The 16,763-nt window shown below is 42.4% G+C and overlaps 1 protein-coding gene across 2 annotated transcripts in view; it reads left to right on the forward strand.

Annotated features, from left to right (window-relative positions):
- Positions 1-16,763, forward strand: part of LOC115114517 (tensin-3) — an 82,654-nt gene that overhangs the window by 13,072 nt on the left and 52,819 nt on the right. For both annotated transcript variants that reach the window (XM_029642819.2, XM_029642818.2), the window contains exons 2-12: positions 525-695; positions 1,108-1,158; positions 1,491-1,613; positions 2,259-2,323; positions 3,845-3,928; positions 4,699-4,811; positions 7,363-7,423; positions 8,701-8,776; positions 8,997-9,126; positions 9,376-9,441; positions 10,044-10,145. In XM_029642819.2, coding sequence (XP_029498679.1) covers positions 546-695; positions 1,108-1,158; positions 1,491-1,613; positions 2,259-2,323; positions 3,845-3,928; positions 4,699-4,811; positions 7,363-7,423; positions 8,701-8,776; positions 8,997-9,126; positions 9,376-9,441; positions 10,044-10,145 — 1,021 coding nt within the window. In that variant the 5' untranslated portion in view covers positions 525-545. The remainder of the gene's footprint in view (positions 1-524; positions 696-1,107; positions 1,159-1,490; positions 1,614-2,258; positions 2,324-3,844; positions 3,929-4,698; positions 4,812-7,362; positions 7,424-8,700; positions 8,777-8,996; positions 9,127-9,375; positions 9,442-10,043; positions 10,146-16,763) is intronic.

The raw sequence follows: 16,763 nt of genomic DNA on the forward strand, positions 1-16,763 counted from the left end.
CACACGACTGGTTTAAACTGGAAGACAAAGGAGTTTTCATGTTTTATTTGTTGTTTCATTGTTGCTGTCTGTCTTGTTTTTACTGTGCAAACTTGAGAATGATCAGTTGGTGACTATTTCCTTGTTTTCATATTCAAAATCAGTTACTTTTTCCATGGGGTAAATGGAAATTAGGAATACAACTAAAGTGAACATAGAAGTGGAAATAGTGTTTCATCATCATCTGCAGTAACCTATCATGAGGCATAATGGCAGTCAGTGTGGCACCTGTGCAGACAGACAGTTAAATGTAAACATATGTCCTCCTTTGTCATACAATCTACAGTAGGCCTGTGTTCCTATTGTAAATGTATCAGTGGGGTGGCAGAGCACAATGGCTGACACCAAGGACTTTGCATGACAAACATGACTAGAGTGAAAACATGCATCCTGTCAATGGGCAGAGGAAAGTGTGTTGCAGGCCCTGAGGCATCTCTCTCTCTCTCTCTCTCTCTCTCTCTCTCTCTCTCCTTCCCTCCCAACAGGAAGAAGACCCAGATGTGAGAATGGATGAGGGATACGAACTTGACCTGACCTACGTGACTGAGCGCATCATTGCCGTGTCCTTCCCTCGGACATGCTCAGAAGAGATCTACCTCCACAACCTGAAGGATGTCACACGGATGCTCAAGTCCAAGCACGCAGATAACTACCTGGTCAGTTAACACTACTCTCGTGCATAGACTATTGAGATACCTAGTCCTTTCTGTCTTATCTGACATCTTGTGGCAGACATCAGATTTCTATCAGAGTGAGATCATTAAAGTTTATCTAAAGTTTGCTTTGTTTATTTGGTTTAAAGTGTGACTGTTATTCACCCTATGTCATTGTCTCATTGACACATTTTGTGGTTTCTAGAGAAGTGATGTTGACAGGACAAGAGCCTACTTTAACCTCAGCTCAACCATTTAGTGTGGAGCGCTGTGAAGCTTTCTTTAGTTCATATGGGAAAGAGGAAGTGAAAACGGTTGAAACAGTTACTTTTTAATAAGATAGTTATAAAAGGCATATAATAAAATTGCAACACAAATGTATGTATTCATGCGTACATATCTTTTTTCTTTCTAGATTATCAACCTGTCGGAGAAGAGACATGATCTCTCTAAAATGAACCCTAAGGTAAAGCAACCATACTGTCTTTTTCCAAATGTGCAACATAAACAAAACATAGGGCAAGACACGAGGTGCTGAAGAGATACAGGTATCAACAAGCTGCAGAATGAATCGGCTGTATTTGCTACAGCTAAATCAATGGATATAAGTGGCAACATGGATCTCAACCGTATGTGTTTGAACAACTGTCTAATGAGATAAGCCTTTGATTTAGAAAGGCTGTCTCTAGGATTTCTGGAGACTCTGTGCGTGCTAAATAGATTGTTTAGGTTGTATAGAGGTTTTATTGATTAGAACTATCTATAACAGAGTGTGTGTGACCTACCTTGTGTTTGCAGACTCTGGACACGGGCTGGCCTGACCTGCATGCCCCTCCTCTGGATAAGATCTGTACAATTTGTAAGGCCATGGAAGGCTGGCTCAACGCTGACCCTCTGCACGTGGTGGTCATACACTGCAGGGTGAGCAGCATCCTCATCACTCTGTCATCACCCTCTCACCATCTCTCAGTTATTTTCTTCTGGTCAAAGATCACTTGTCTCACCTTACCATATAAAGTCATTGTCCAGTAAAAAAATGTACTTTTTAAAATTCTGTTAACTCATACCCAAATAATGTTGTTGACTTGTCTCATACTATTTGTGGTCAAAGCATACATTTGAGCAAAAAACACTGGTCAAACAGACCATTTCCAAATGTTTTGCTATTTCCTCATCCTGCTGAGGAAATAGCAAGCATGTACAATCAGCTGTGAACTCGCATTAATATTTTTAATGACCGGTATACGCCCACACCATTCTATAGTTGGGGTATGCCCACACCATTCTATAGTTGGGGTATGCCCACACCATTCTATAGTTGGGGTATGCCCACACCATTCTATAGTTGGGGTATGCCCACACCATTCCAACATAGGGAACATTCAGCAGAAGGTACTACCGGTTGGCGAGTGGGGTCATGGTAATGGTTCCGGGGAGTTAAAAAAATATTTATTGTTTATTTACAATCTAATAACACTACCTGGTACTGTTGCAAATGATCATGCCTAAGCATTGGCACACAAATATGAATGAATTTGACATCTTGTCTCTTGTCTTGTATTTCAGGGTGGGAAAAGCAGAATTGGAGTGGTCATCTCATCGTTTGTGATTTTCACTGACATATCTGCCAGGTAACTGCTGCAAAAAAATGGCATCTCAAGTAGCTTTTTATCAATAGTTTCATTTATTGAGGTTTAGCATTGTGAAATATGACTTCACTCCAACCAAAATATCTGACCTCAGGAGAGAGTGAGTAGCACTGATTGAATGTTTGGGTCCAAACTCCTTGTCAACTCCAACCAAATGTCTCAGATAAATATAGGCCTAGAAACAAATATAATCTATTTCACTGTCTGACCACTACTGGTCCACTCAGCCCTTTCACTGAATTCCACAGTCATTCAGAACGTGAGTCAAACAATCAATACTTATGGTTGTGGGATCAAAGGCAAGCCACAAGTCATGAGTCACGCTGACAGAATTACACACTCTAAATCAACATGGACAATACTAGACAGTCGTGACAGTCAGCTTATGACAGAAACGGACGTTTATCACAAAGGTCAATGTCATTTTCTCTGAATGGACCTGGAAATTCATTTAGCAATTAAATATGAGTTTCAGTAAGGCACTTGAGTAGAAAATAATTCCCCCTCAAGCACATGCAGTTCCTCTAAGTGGATAAAGTTACACAAACAAAGATGAAAGTCATTTACACTCTGAAAGGATATCCAGAGCAGCTGCAACTCAGCTAATCCCTAAAGTCAAGAACCGACTGCAAACATTTAGCGAGAAAATGGTTCATAAGGTGAAGGGAAGTGCTGTGTGTGTTTGTGTGTGTATGTGTGTGTCTTATGGAGATCCTTTGTGCAAACAGCCCCCGTGTGATATGGGTACACATTGGCCCAGGCCTGGCTGGAGAGGGGAGAGAGAGACTGATAAAGAGGGAAGGGGAGAGAGAGAGCAGAACAGAAAAAGAGTGAGGACGGTGAGGGGAAGAAGAAGAGAGGCAGAGAAAGGCAGGGAGATATAGAGGGAGATATATGGTGGGAGAGGGAGAGAGATGGAGAGACAGATGAGGAAGAGAAAAAAAGACAGAGAGAGAGAGAGAGAGAGAGAGAGAGAGCCCTCTAGTGAAAAGCCCCCAGCGCCGGTTGGTTTTAGGCCTGTTGGTACAGCAGTAACTGGGTACACACTCGGACCTCTTTCTACTCTCCTCCTCTCCTTTTTGTTTACTCTGGATTGTCTTCCTCTCTGGTTACTTTCTCTCTTCATCGCTGTCAGTGTGTGCATGCTCACATTTGTGTGTGTGCGCATGTGTGTGTGCGTGTGCATGAGTGTGTGTCAGAGAGAAACAGAATATGTATTGAATAAGTGCCAATGTTTGTTTACAGTGTGAGTACCTCCACTCTGTCAGCCAGGAGGGTCTCTGGTATAGGCTGACGACTTACGCTCAGTTCAGTTTAGTTCACTGTTCCCTTTTTTAAAACTAAAGGTCTTAACTAAAGCTTATACTTACCATCATTGTCAGGAGTGTTTACCCTGTCAGTGCTTAAACCCTAAACAGTAGAGTAAGTCAGTGTTTAAGCCTAAACAGGAGGAGGGTAAGTCAGTGTTTAAGCCTAAACCATGTCTGTGTCTGTCTCACATAGTGCTGATCAGGCCTTGGACCGCTTTGCAATGAGGAAGTACTATGACGACAAGGTCTCAGCATTGATGACACCTTCTCAGAAAAGGTATGGCCTCTTCTCAGGCACAATATTCATCTACTCTCTAGTACTGAGGAAATGCTCATTGTGTGATATGGATGGTGAGGTAAAGGTGTTTCCCCACACCCTCCTTCATCTGCCTCCATTCCTCCCCATCCCTTTACACACACACACACACACACACACACACACACACACACACACACACACACACACACACACACACACACACACACACACACACACACACACACACACACACACACACACACACACACACACACACACACACACACACACACACACACACACACACACAGGTCTATACACACCCCTTTCTGCCCATGTTAGGGCAAGTTCAGGTCCCAGTCCCACCAAGACCAATAGAAAACCTATTGCATGTCTTTGTCTTGTTTGTCCATTCCCATAGAAAAGGGCCTGTGATAGTCGCTCCATTGTTTGTAATTGAAACAGAATGGGATCCTGTGGTGACCTGGTGCAATCTAATCCTGCTGCATCACACTGATTCCCTGTGACTCAGTCATGCTGTGGGCGCCTCATAAAGAATATTCCCATCACAAACACACAGGCTCAATGCATCTCAGAGCGGTCCTTTTCCCATGTGTGCTTCAGTAACTGGGTTGCAATTGTCATGGATGGACTTATCCATTGATGCCAGGGTTGTAAGGGATCTGTTGTTGTCCACTGTAACCTATATGCAAAGGGGTTTAGTTAGTGAGGATCATCTAGCTAGCTATTGTGTGGATTACTATATCTCTTCTATTCTTTCATGCCAGGTATGTTTGGATCCTGAACAGTCTCCTGAGTGGGTCGATGAAAATGAATGCTTCTCCACTGTTCCTGCATTGCATCATTCTTCATGGGATACCCAACTTCAACCCTGCAGGAGGTAACCGAAAACACTCTTTTGTTCACCTATTGGCCGACTAGGAGATACAAATGCAAATATTCCACTCAGTCAATATAGATGTAGGATCTTCATTTGATCACTATGTTGTAGAAAACGTTCCTACAACGCAGGACATTCGAAACATGTGTATCTGAGTTTTAAAACGGCTTCTGAAGTTTGTTGTTTTTACTTTGACATTATAGACATGATTTTCCCTTTCAAAAAATGTATTAACCCCTACAAAAATGTCCATTCATTATAATCCACATAATAATTAACATTTCCTGTTGCTGCAGGATTATTTTCCTGCTGTGGCAAACTGGCTCAAGTTAAAATCCTACATCTGCAGAAGCTAAAAGTCTGACAAATAACTACCAATAAAATCCCTATGAGGCTATCTAGATAGAAGTGGGATTCTCAGAGATCTCGCATGCTAAATGAACCTCTCCTTTCACACGGACTGAAGCACACATGTATACACGCACATGCACATATGTAAATACGCACCACAGAATAACTTCTTTATGGTCTGTAGTAAGGGAATCCACACCCATTTTTTTTTTTTACATAAACAAATGTTGTTGTTTTTTACACATTTCAAATCAACAACAAAGACTTCCCTGAGATGGAACTAGTGACCTAATTTGAGCCGGATACTGACGGAACAGGATCTGGCACCTCTCAAATTTGGACCTTTTTGTTCCGAAACAAATTTGCCAAAGTTATAGAATTACTGCTGTCTGTTCAGAAAGAAATGAAATCATTCTGAATACCACACCAGGATTAGACCAATAATTTAGCCACAGATCAAAAACGTTTAAGCTTTTTTTTAGCCTAGCTGCAGATTGTGTGTAGCCCAATCACAAGGCATGCCTACAGTCAGGAACGTGCGGCAAATCTGTCAGTGAACAGCATGCAGCCAAAACAGGCTTTTTGCAATATTTCAAATAGCCAAACATTGCAGTAAAACACAGGTTTGAAAGCAAATGGATTCTGCTGAAAAGAGAAGAGTATTGTCTGCAGGCTACCAGATATGTGATCAACTTTTAAATAGGCCTATTGAGCGAACAGCATTGTTTTACAAAGTAAAACAAGAGAGACATAGGCTTTTGGCAAAAGCGCATCGGCCATTGCCGGTGAGTGAGCTAAAATCAAATCAAATCAGAGTTGATTTGTCACGTGCATCGAATACAACAGGTGTAGACCTTACAGTGAAATGCTGACTTACAGGCTCTAACCAATAGTGCAAAAAAGGTATTAGGTGAACAATAGGTAAGTAAAGAAATAAAAACAACAGTAAAAAGACAGTGAAAAATAACAGTAGCGAGGCTATATACAGTAGCGAGGCTATAAAAGTATCAAGGCTACATACAGACACCGGTTAGTCAGGCTGACCGAGGTCGTATGTACATGTAGATATGGTTAAATTGACTATGCATATATGATGACCAGAGAGTAGCGACAGCGGAAAAGAGGGGTTGGCGGGTGGTAGGTGGTGGGCGGGACACAACAAGATAGATAGCCTTGTTAGCCAATGTGCTAACCAGGCACTGGCACTGGTTGGTCGGCCCAAATCAAATCAAATGTTACTGGTCACATACACATGGTTAGCAGATGTTATTGCGAGTGTAGCGAAATGCTTGTAACGCTGCGCAATCATTGGGTGAGTCAGTGAAACTGGAAAGCTGTTTTACACTATCATTTTTCTATCATCTCCCCGTATTGTACAATATGTGTGTTTACACACATAGAGGCCTAGGCTAGTGATGGATTCAAGACCAGGTTGTTTTTATTGATCTCAGATTCTCAATTTGTGAGGTATTTAAAAAGATTATGCTGAAGTCTCCAGTCATCTTAAACTATGTAAAATGATGTAAAAGTCTACATTTCTCCCACACCCTCTTCTGCAAGAGCCTCTACTCCACTGCTCTATGCCAGCACGCAAAAGCCATGATATGCATGCAATGCTTTATTATAAATATTCATTTATGTATTAAATATTCATTTCACTTGTTCATAAATATTCATTTATAATAGCAGCCCAGGTCAGCCCCCTCTCGGCTCAATTTACAAATGAAGCACTGGATGGAACTACTGGTACAAACCTCTGTTAGAACAGCAGTTGACCACAGTGGAAACATACAGAACATGTTGCATGTGACATGCCTATAGGTTGCTTGAGAGGCTGCCAATGTCGCACGTGCCGCTTACATAGAGATATGCCTAGTAGCATCTTAGGGACTGACAGAATTTGTCAAGTCGCAAATTGTCAGGTCAGATTTCCTGTGCGTTCTCTGTAACAGCCCACAAGAAGCTTGAGGGAAAGGATTTATGCCATTTCATTAGCAATACATCTAAGAAATTATGACTAACTGTCACTTGATACCAACATGAATTAATACATGATACAGTATAACATAACATTAATGAATTCATGATGCAGTACATTGATACAATGCCATTTCAAAAGGTAACCTAATCATAACACTTGTTCATTTGGTCCCCGTTCTTTCTGCTGAATTCCACTCTTTTCTATTTCTCTTTTTTCAAGTGTGTCGCCCATATCTGAAAGTGTACCAGGGAATGCAAGCTGTCTACTCCTCCGGGGTCTAGTAAGCACACATTTAAACTCCCTACTTCTCAGGGGTCTAGTAAGCACACATTTAAACTCCCTACTCCTCCGGGGTCTAGTAAGCACACATTTAAACCCCCTACTCCTCCGGGGTCTAGTAAGCACACATTTAAACCCCCTACTCCTCAGGGGTTTAGTAAGCACACATTTAAACTCCCTACTCCTCCGGGGTCTAGTAAGCACACATTTAAACTCCCTACTTCTCAGGGGTCTAGTAAGCACACATTTAAACTCCCTACTTCTCAGGGGTCTAGTAAGCACACATTTAAACTCCCTACTCCTCCGGGGTCTAGTAAGCACACATTTAAACCCCCTACTCCTCCGGGGTCTAGTAAGCACACATTTAAACCCCCTACTCCTCCGGGGTCTAGTAAGCACACATTTAAACCCCCTACTCCTCAGGGGTTTAGTAAGCACACATTTAAACCCCCTACTCCTCAGGGGTTTAGTAAGCACACATTTAAACCCCCTACTCCTCAGGGGTTTAGTAAGCACACATTTAAACCCCCTACTCCAGGGGTCTAGTAAGCACACATTTAAAAAACCCTACTCCTCAGGTGTTTAGTAAGCACACATTTAAACCCCCTACTCCTCAGGGGTCAAGTAAGCACGCATTTAAACCCCCTACTCCTCAGGGGCCTAGTAAGCACACATTTAAACCCCCTACTCCTCCGGGGTCTAGTAAGCACACATTTAAACCCCCTACTCCTCAGGGTTTAGTAAGCACACATTTAAACACCCTACTCCTCAGGGGTTGAGTAAGCACACATTTAAACCCCCTACTCCTCGGGGGTTTAGTAAGGACACATTTAAACCCCTACTCCTCAGGGGTTTAGTAAGGACACATTTTAACCCCCTACTCCTCAGGGGTTTAGTAAGCACACATTTAAACCCCCTATTCCCCAGGGTTTTAGTAAGCACACATTTAAACCCCCTACTCCTCAGGGGTTGAGTAAGCACACATTTAAACTCCCTACTCCTCCGGGGTCTAGTAAGCACACATTTAAACCACCTACTCCTCAGGGGTTTAGTAAGCACACATTTAAACCCCCTACTCCTCAGGGTTTAGTAAGCACACATTTAAACCCCCTACTCCTCAGGGGTTTAGTAAGCACACATTTTACAATTTAGTTTCACAATAAGTGATACCATTTTCTTTGAAGCATAATTGGTTGTTGTTCTAATTCACTTTCTGTAAGTGTCAGTGATTGGTCATAGAATGTTCTCTCTGATTGGTTGTTTGTCTCTATTACCCAGTCACATTGGGCCTGGACACAGAGACAGGATATGCATCAGTCTGGAACCTGCTCAGCTGCTAAAGGGAGACATAATGGTAAGAACAACTTCTCACAGCATCACATAACATATGTATTGGAATGTATTGGGTATACCATACAAAAAGAAATATGGAAGTCATGATAAAGAACATTAACAGAAGACTTACACATTTAAAATGGTAAGAAACATGGCAGATGCCAACAACTGACTTGATAAAGGTCACATGAATAGCCACACAAACTGCTGTTACACCCTGTCTCCCCCTGTCTCTGCAGGTGAAATGTTACCATAAGAGTGATGTCACTTCGGAGCGTGAAGTGATCTTCCGGCTCCAGTTCCACACGGGAGCAGTGCAGGGCTACAACCTGATGTTCGAGAAGGAGGACATGGAGACTGCCAATAAAGGTATACACACACACACACACACACACACACACACACACACACACACACACACACACACACACACACACACACACACACACACACACACACACACACACACACACACACACACACACACACACACCTGGAAAGGCCTAGAGAAATGGACTTCATTTTCCTTTATAAAAAACACATATGCAGCATCATTCATCTTTCCGTTGCGTTACAACGCAGCCACACTCACGGCATTCCTTTGTGTTGACTCTGCAGAACCTAGATTTCCTGATTACGGGAAAGTAGAGCTGGTGTTCTCCGAGGGCCCGGAGAAGATCCCAGGTATTTTTCTAACTCCTTAACCCAGTTAGAAAAGCAGGAGGGTTTGAAAACCTCCAGACACATGGTGCTTTCACCACCTAGCTTCCCCCTCTTCTCCCTGCCGAGATGAGGATGTGGAATTCCGTAGAGGGGAAATGTAGTGTGAAGTGTGTACTGACAGATAGGTAAAAGAGCATAGCATGCCCTGCCTCCCAGCCCCACAGGAGGGTGTGTAGGGAGTGTGTGTGTGTGTGTGTGTGTGTGTGTGTGTGTGTGTGTGTGTGTGTGTGTGTGTGTGTGTGTGTGTGTGTGTGTGTGTGTGTGTGTGTGTGTGCGTGTGTGCGTGCGTGCGTGCGTGCCTGTGTGAGCTCATGCATGTGTCCGAGCATGTGTGGTCTACACAACTAGTAAAAAGTAACATTCCTTCACCTCTCAGTTGGAAGATGAAAACACTCCGGCCACAAATCACTTCTAGGAAAGAAACACAAAAGGCTTCTTTCCAACAGTGTTCCTCAAAAGTTTAAACCTAAAAGATTCCCCCACTGATCCCTTGCGGTTGATTGGACCATATAAGAACCATATAAGAGCATCTCAGAGTGAATCCTTGGTTTTGATTGGTCTAGGTGCAGAGCGCTGGCAGAACGGGGCAGACGTCAGTGTGGACTACAACACAGCCGACCCTCTGACACGGTGGGACTCCTACCAGAATATCAATGACGGGGAAGGTAACAGCAGTCACTCTGACTTTATTTCTCCTCATTACAGTGTGGAAGATAAAGCTTCCAATCACTCTAACTTACTATCACATGATCCACCATAACTAACAAACAAGTTCATCCAGTTACCAAGCCATATCTGGGTCAGTAGTATAGCATGTCAGTTTTATGAGTTTTATCAGGAATTTATCTGCTTACATTGTCCACTGTGCCATTACTAGGGTGTTTTTTCTGACCAGTAAAATCTCTGGGCCACATGTAGCTGTCCCTGTCAGGAACAACTCCTTAACCAAGCTCCAGTTTTACCAACACAGGTACACCCAGGTAAAACCAATCAGTCAGTGCTTATTTTTTATAAATGAACAAATGGATCATTCCTTAGAGAGCCAACCCACTGGGCACAGATGTTAATTCATCATCTATTCCACATTGGTTCAACATATTTCCTTTGAAATTACATGCCATCAATGTTGATTCAACCAGTCCGTGCCCAGTGGGAAGTGATAACTGCAATATTTTTTCCAGTGAAACAGATCTCTCAGCAACCCTGTAAACAGTACTGCAGAGCTTGACAGATTCATAGTCCTATGCTCTGGTTGGCCCACCTCATTCTGTACTGTATCATATAGGGACCACAGCGTGATTACATTAACACACACACAGTCAGTCGTCACTGGCCTGGTTTATGTGGCAGTGGGACCCATTGCTCATAAGAAAGATTTGCACCAGGGCAAGTTGTATGGAAAAATTCTTTATTTACTACGGCGAACAGAGGATATGAAGGATAGCATATCCTTTTGATGAACCAAAGGCACAGAGATTCTCATTACTGCTAAGAATGGCCATGTCAATCTCAGCTTGGGTTAGGGTTAGGAAAATTCTAGTGAGATGTTTCAGTAGGTCTTTTGGGTTGTTATTTGCTAGCGACAGAATAGTGCTGCTACCTTAGGGCATACAGCAAGCCAGGGGTCATAGAGAGAACGGGTAGTTCCCCAGAGAATTCTGTTGTTGTTGTTGTATCAAATTAATAGGCATGCTTCAACCAACCCACTCACGCAGGCGCGGGTGTGCTCTCTCTCTCTCTCTCTCTCTCTCTCTCACACACACACACACACACACACACACACACACACACACACACACACACACACACACACACACACACACACACACACACACACACACACACACACACACACACACACACACACAGTCAGGGCGTCCCCTCCTTGCTGTGGTGGTTGCTGCTCTGCCAGATCTCTCTTCTCAACCACGGAATTCACAACAACCTCCCAGAATAGAGCGATATGGTGGCATTAAACCATGAATCCACCCAGGCCCGTTATACAATAAGCATGTATATATAACACCCATAGAAGCCATTTGATGATAAAGACAATTTGTTATATTGCTTTTTTTAACTCAACTACACAACTTTTATGTTTGAAGTGTTAGATCAAGAGTCTCTGGGCGCATAATGAAAGAGCACATTTTTTTAATGAAAATATTAATTAAAGGCATACAACAACAGCCTAAACGAAAAATAAAAGTGTTGCTTTGAGGCATTCCTGTGGAATATTTACGGCCTTGTTTTCTCATGTAAACTCTAGATTGGAGAGGATAGACTGGGAGCTCTACAGGAATTCAGCAGCTACTTACCAGTCCATTGGCAGCTCCCAGTGTCCCTCTGAATAGCTGACAATCAGTGGGTTAAGGGAAGGAGGACGTACTCGTTCCATTTTAAAGACTGCTTACCACCTCAGTGTTATGTATGTGGAAAGGCAACATCATTTACTTCAATGGCTTTTTAAATCTAATCTATTTGAAATTTGGGTTGATCTTCTAGTATACCATGGTGGATTGATCTTTAATGAGGGATATAAGAATAGGTCATTTAGAAACAAAGCCTTATTGATATAGCTGTTGTTATTGTATCAATCAATTAGATTTCTTTACCAGGATTTTCTTTCCAGGATTTTCTTTTACACAATACTTTACCTCACACAACTTACTGGAAACTGAACTACTCTTTCCTGGGTAAATGTCCTCTCCATCAACAGAAACAAATCCAGCCAGTGTTTGTTTTGTTTTTTAGAAACTCACTTCCCGTGTACATGAATCAGGGGGTGTCCCTGTAATCATTACCAGGTGTGTCAACAACCGCCTTTGAGCCTATTCACAGATAATGCCTAGACCACAGTAAACTTCTCCAGTACTGAGGGCTCCCATCTCTCTCAACTCTGTTTCTGCCTCTAGCTCCCGGTGAGTGAGTCAGTGAGTCAGTGAGTCAGAGTAGAGCCATTTAACAGGCCGTCTGGATTAACGAGGAATGTTTTAGCTGAGGGCTGTCTGGCTGGGCCTCAAACTGGGCCTTAAAGGGAAGATTGCAGAATTAGGTTGCCATTAAACATTCTGATTTGCTTCATCCTTCCAACTAGATGTCCCAATATGACATATCACTTTACATTTGCAATTTGGGAGAAATGTATATTTGATCAGAATTTGACTGAAGTTATGTAAGAAAATATTTCAGAAATGTGACATAAAGAGGAGCACTAGCAGGGCGAAACTGTCCACATAAGACGGTAAAGACCCACCTCATGCAGAGTCCTACTATTGTTTCTGAAAAAATGTTTTGGCGCCCTGAATAAAGGGAACATCTGACCATATCCTGTGATTGATTTATTCTGTATAATTCTTTCTGAAAACACATACAGCTCACAGGCTTTTTTCATAGCCCTTTTACACCCCTGGCTTACCCCTACTAGCTAACCACTAGCAGTCTTGAAACACATCACTTATTAGCAGTTCAGCACATCAGCATTTCTCCTACTGTTAGATATTATACATTGAAAGTCTATAGCCAAACTGGCTAAAACTCTGTTGTTGGCCGATGGTAGCTATAGCTAGCCACATCCTAATCTGAGTGCTATTCAAACATTGGCTACCGTGATATCCTGCAAGTTATGTCAGACCATAAAGATCAGCCAGTTTAGCAAAAATAAAGACATACCTTGAAATAAAGAATTACATTAATCCGATTGGAATTTTACGTATTTTACGTTTTTAAAACGTATTCTATTGATGGAGTTGCTGTAGCTTTCTTTCTAGCTAGCTTCCATCCCCAAACCCCATGCTAGATCTGTGTGAGTGGGACAGTTCCTTATGCATGGCCAGGTGCACTTACAGTGCATTCGGAAAGTATTCAGACTGCTTGACTTTTTAAAAAATCCCTCAGAAATCTACACACAATACCGCACAATTACAAATCAAAAACGTTTTTTAATCTATTTTAGCAAATGTATTAAAAAAAACGGGAATATCACATTTACACAACTATTCCGACCCTTCACTCAGTACTTTGTTGAAGCACCTTTGTAAGCGATTACAGCCTTGAGTCTTCTTGGGTATGATGCTACAAGCTTGGCACACCTGTATTTGGGGAGTTTCTCCCATTATTCTCTGCAGATCCTCTCAAGCTCTGTCAGGTTGGATGGGGGGAGCGTTGCTGGACAGCTGTTTTCAGGTCTCTCCAGAGATGTTCGATCGGGTTTAAGTCCGGACTCTGGCTGGGCCACTCAAGGGGATTCAGAGACTTGGCCCGAAGCCACTCCTGCGTTGTATTGGCTGTGTGCTTAGGGTCATTGTCCTGTTGGAAGATGAACCTTCACCCCAGTCTGAGGTCCTGAATGCTCTGGAGCAGGTTTTCATCAAGGATCTCTGTACTTTGCTCCGTTCATCTTTCCCTCGATCCTGACTAATCTTGCAGTCTCTGCCTCTGAAAAAAATCCCCACAGCGTGATGCTGCCACCACCATGCTTCACCGTAAAGATGGCGCCAGCTGCCCTCCAGACTCGACGCTTGGCATTCAGACCAAAGAGTTCAATCTTTCAGCCAGAGAATCTTGTTTCTCATGGTCTGAAATTCCTTTAGGTGCCTTTTGCCAAAACTCCAAGCAGGCTGTCTTGGGCCTTTTACTGTAGAGTAGCTTCCGTCTGGCCACTCTACCATAAAGGCCTGATTGGTGGAGTGCTGCAGAGAGGGTTGTCCATCTGGAAGGTTCTCCCATCTCCACAGAGGAACTCTGGAGCTCTGTCAGAGTGACCATTAGGTTCTTGGTCAGGGTTCTTGGTCACCCTGACCAAGGCCCTTCTCCCTATTGCTCAGTTTGGCCGGGTGGCTAGCTCTAGGAAGAGTTGGTGGTTCCAAACTTCTTCCATTTAAGAATGATGGAGTCCACTGTTTTCTTGGTACCCTTCCCTTTTTTTTGGTACCCTTCCCCATATCTGTGCCTTGACAAAATCCTGTCTCTGAGTTCCTTCAACCTCATGGCTTGGTTTTTGCTCGGACATGCACTGTCAACTGTGGGACCTTATACAGACAGGTGTGTGCCTTTCCAAATCATGTCCATTAGGCTGTAATGTAACAAAATGCTGTAACGTAACAAAATCTGGAAAAAGGTAAGGGGTCTGAATGCTTTCCGAATGCACTGTATATAGTTATCCTGGTTTTTCATAATCTAATAGCAATATAACATGACAAAAATCTTTGGGCACTTTAGTACCTACAGTTGAGGTCGGAAGTTTACATACACCTTAGTCAAATATATTTGAACTCAGTTTTTCACAATTCCTGACATTTAATCCTAATAAAAATTCCAGGTCTTAGGTCAGTTAGGATAACCACTTTATTTTAAGAATGTGAAATGTCAGAATAATAGTAGAGAGAATGATTTATTTAAGCTTTTATTTCTTTCATCACATTCCCAGTGGGTCAGAAGTTTACATACACTCAATTAGTATTTGGTAGCATTGCCTTTAAATAGTTTAACTTGGGTCAAATGTTTTGGGTAGCCTTCCACAAGCTTCCCACAATAAGTTGGGTGGATTTTGGCCCATTCCTCCTGACAGAGCTGGTGTAACTGAGTCAGGTTTGTAGGCCTCCTTGCTCATACACACTTTTTCAGTTCTGCCCACACATTTACTATAGGCTTGAGGTCAAGGCTTTGCAATGACGACTCCTTAACATCCTGAGTAATGTCTTGAGATTTTGCTTCAATATATCCACATAATGTATCCATAATATATAATTTAATATATCGACATAACAATGGTCATTATGGTCAAACAGTTCTACTTTTCTCCAAAAAGTATGATCTTTGTCCCCATGTGCAGTTGCAAACCATAATCTGGCTTTTTTATGGCGGTTTTGGAGCAGTGACTTCTTCCTTGCTGAGCGGCCTTTCAAGTGATTTGCACTTTTCGCACCAAAGTATGTTCATCTCTACGAGACAGAATGCTTCGCCTTCCTGAGTGGTATGATGACTGCGTGGTCCCTACTTGCGTACTATTGTTTGTACAGATAAACGTGGTACCTTCAGGCGTTTGGAAATTGCTCCCAAGGATAAAACAGACTTGTGGAGGTTTACATTTTTTTTATGAGGTCTTGACTGATTTCTTTAGATTTTCCCATGATGTCAAGCAAAGAGGCACTGAGTTCGAAGGTAGGCCTTGAAATACATCCACAGGTACACCTCCAATTGACTCAAATGATGTCAATTAGACTCTCAGAGGCTTCTAAAGACATGACATCATTTTCTGAAAATTTCCAAGCAGTTTAAAATGTATGTAAACTTCTGACCCACTGGAATTGTAATACAGTGAATTATAAGTGAAATAATCGGTCTGTAAACAATTGTTGGAAAAATGACTTGTGTCATACACAAAGTAGATGTCCTAACCGACTTGCCAAAACTACAGTTCGTTAACAAGAAATTTGTGGAGTGGTTGAAAAATGAGTTTTAATGACTCCAACCTAAGTGTATGTAAACTTCCGACTTCAACTGTACTTACCTGATTGTTATGCTGCAGTAGCACTGGTGGTGTCAGTGGACTTGAAGCCTACATTGACTGTGAGCACAGAACCGGTTTTTAGCCTCAGCTTCATGGTGAATCCACTCTTCCACTGTTGGTAGCCATCAAAATGACCGAAGCACCAGGGGTTCCCCTCCTCACAAAGCGGTCAAACTTCTCACATTTCGGACAAACATGCATGCCGGTAAACAGTGGTTGTAGTGCACTGCCGCTACCATCAGGCCGTTCCCTTCTTGACATCAAAGCCGCAATTGATTGTTGGTGTATGAGTTTTGATCAATGTAATTCAAATTGCAAAAATAGAAGTGCATAACATATTTTTCTTATACACTGTTGCTTAAAGACTGTTTAGATGGAATTGAATCCATCTGCGTTGTTCATTTTGTAGAAATATATTGTGCAACCTTCCCTTTAACGGCAGCTAGGCCAGGGCCTGGCCAGGAGGGATAGAAATGAGGATGATGATGGTCATTAAGCTTCATGACTCACAGACCTGTCATACAGTAGGAGAGGTGGAGGAGGGATGGAAGATGGTAATAACAGTCATGTGAATGGAGCAGAGTAAGAGTAGGGTAATTTCAAAGGTGTAGCAACAACAGTCCCTCTGGGGGTTAAGAATAGTTGGCTTCAGAGCAACAGTTTTGCAGCTACATTCCCATTTGCCCTAATGCTTGTTGAGTGTGAAGTGTTTTATAACACCATAATAACCTAAGAAAATGTACAATTTCTATCCAAAAGTTGTTTGATTAATGCC

The sequence above is a fragment of the Oncorhynchus nerka genome, linkage group LG9b (assembly GCF_034236695.1).
Source record: "Oncorhynchus nerka isolate Pitt River linkage group LG9b, Oner_Uvic_2.0, whole genome shotgun sequence".
Lineage (NCBI taxonomy): Eukaryota > Metazoa > Chordata > Actinopteri > Salmoniformes > Salmonidae > Oncorhynchus > Oncorhynchus nerka.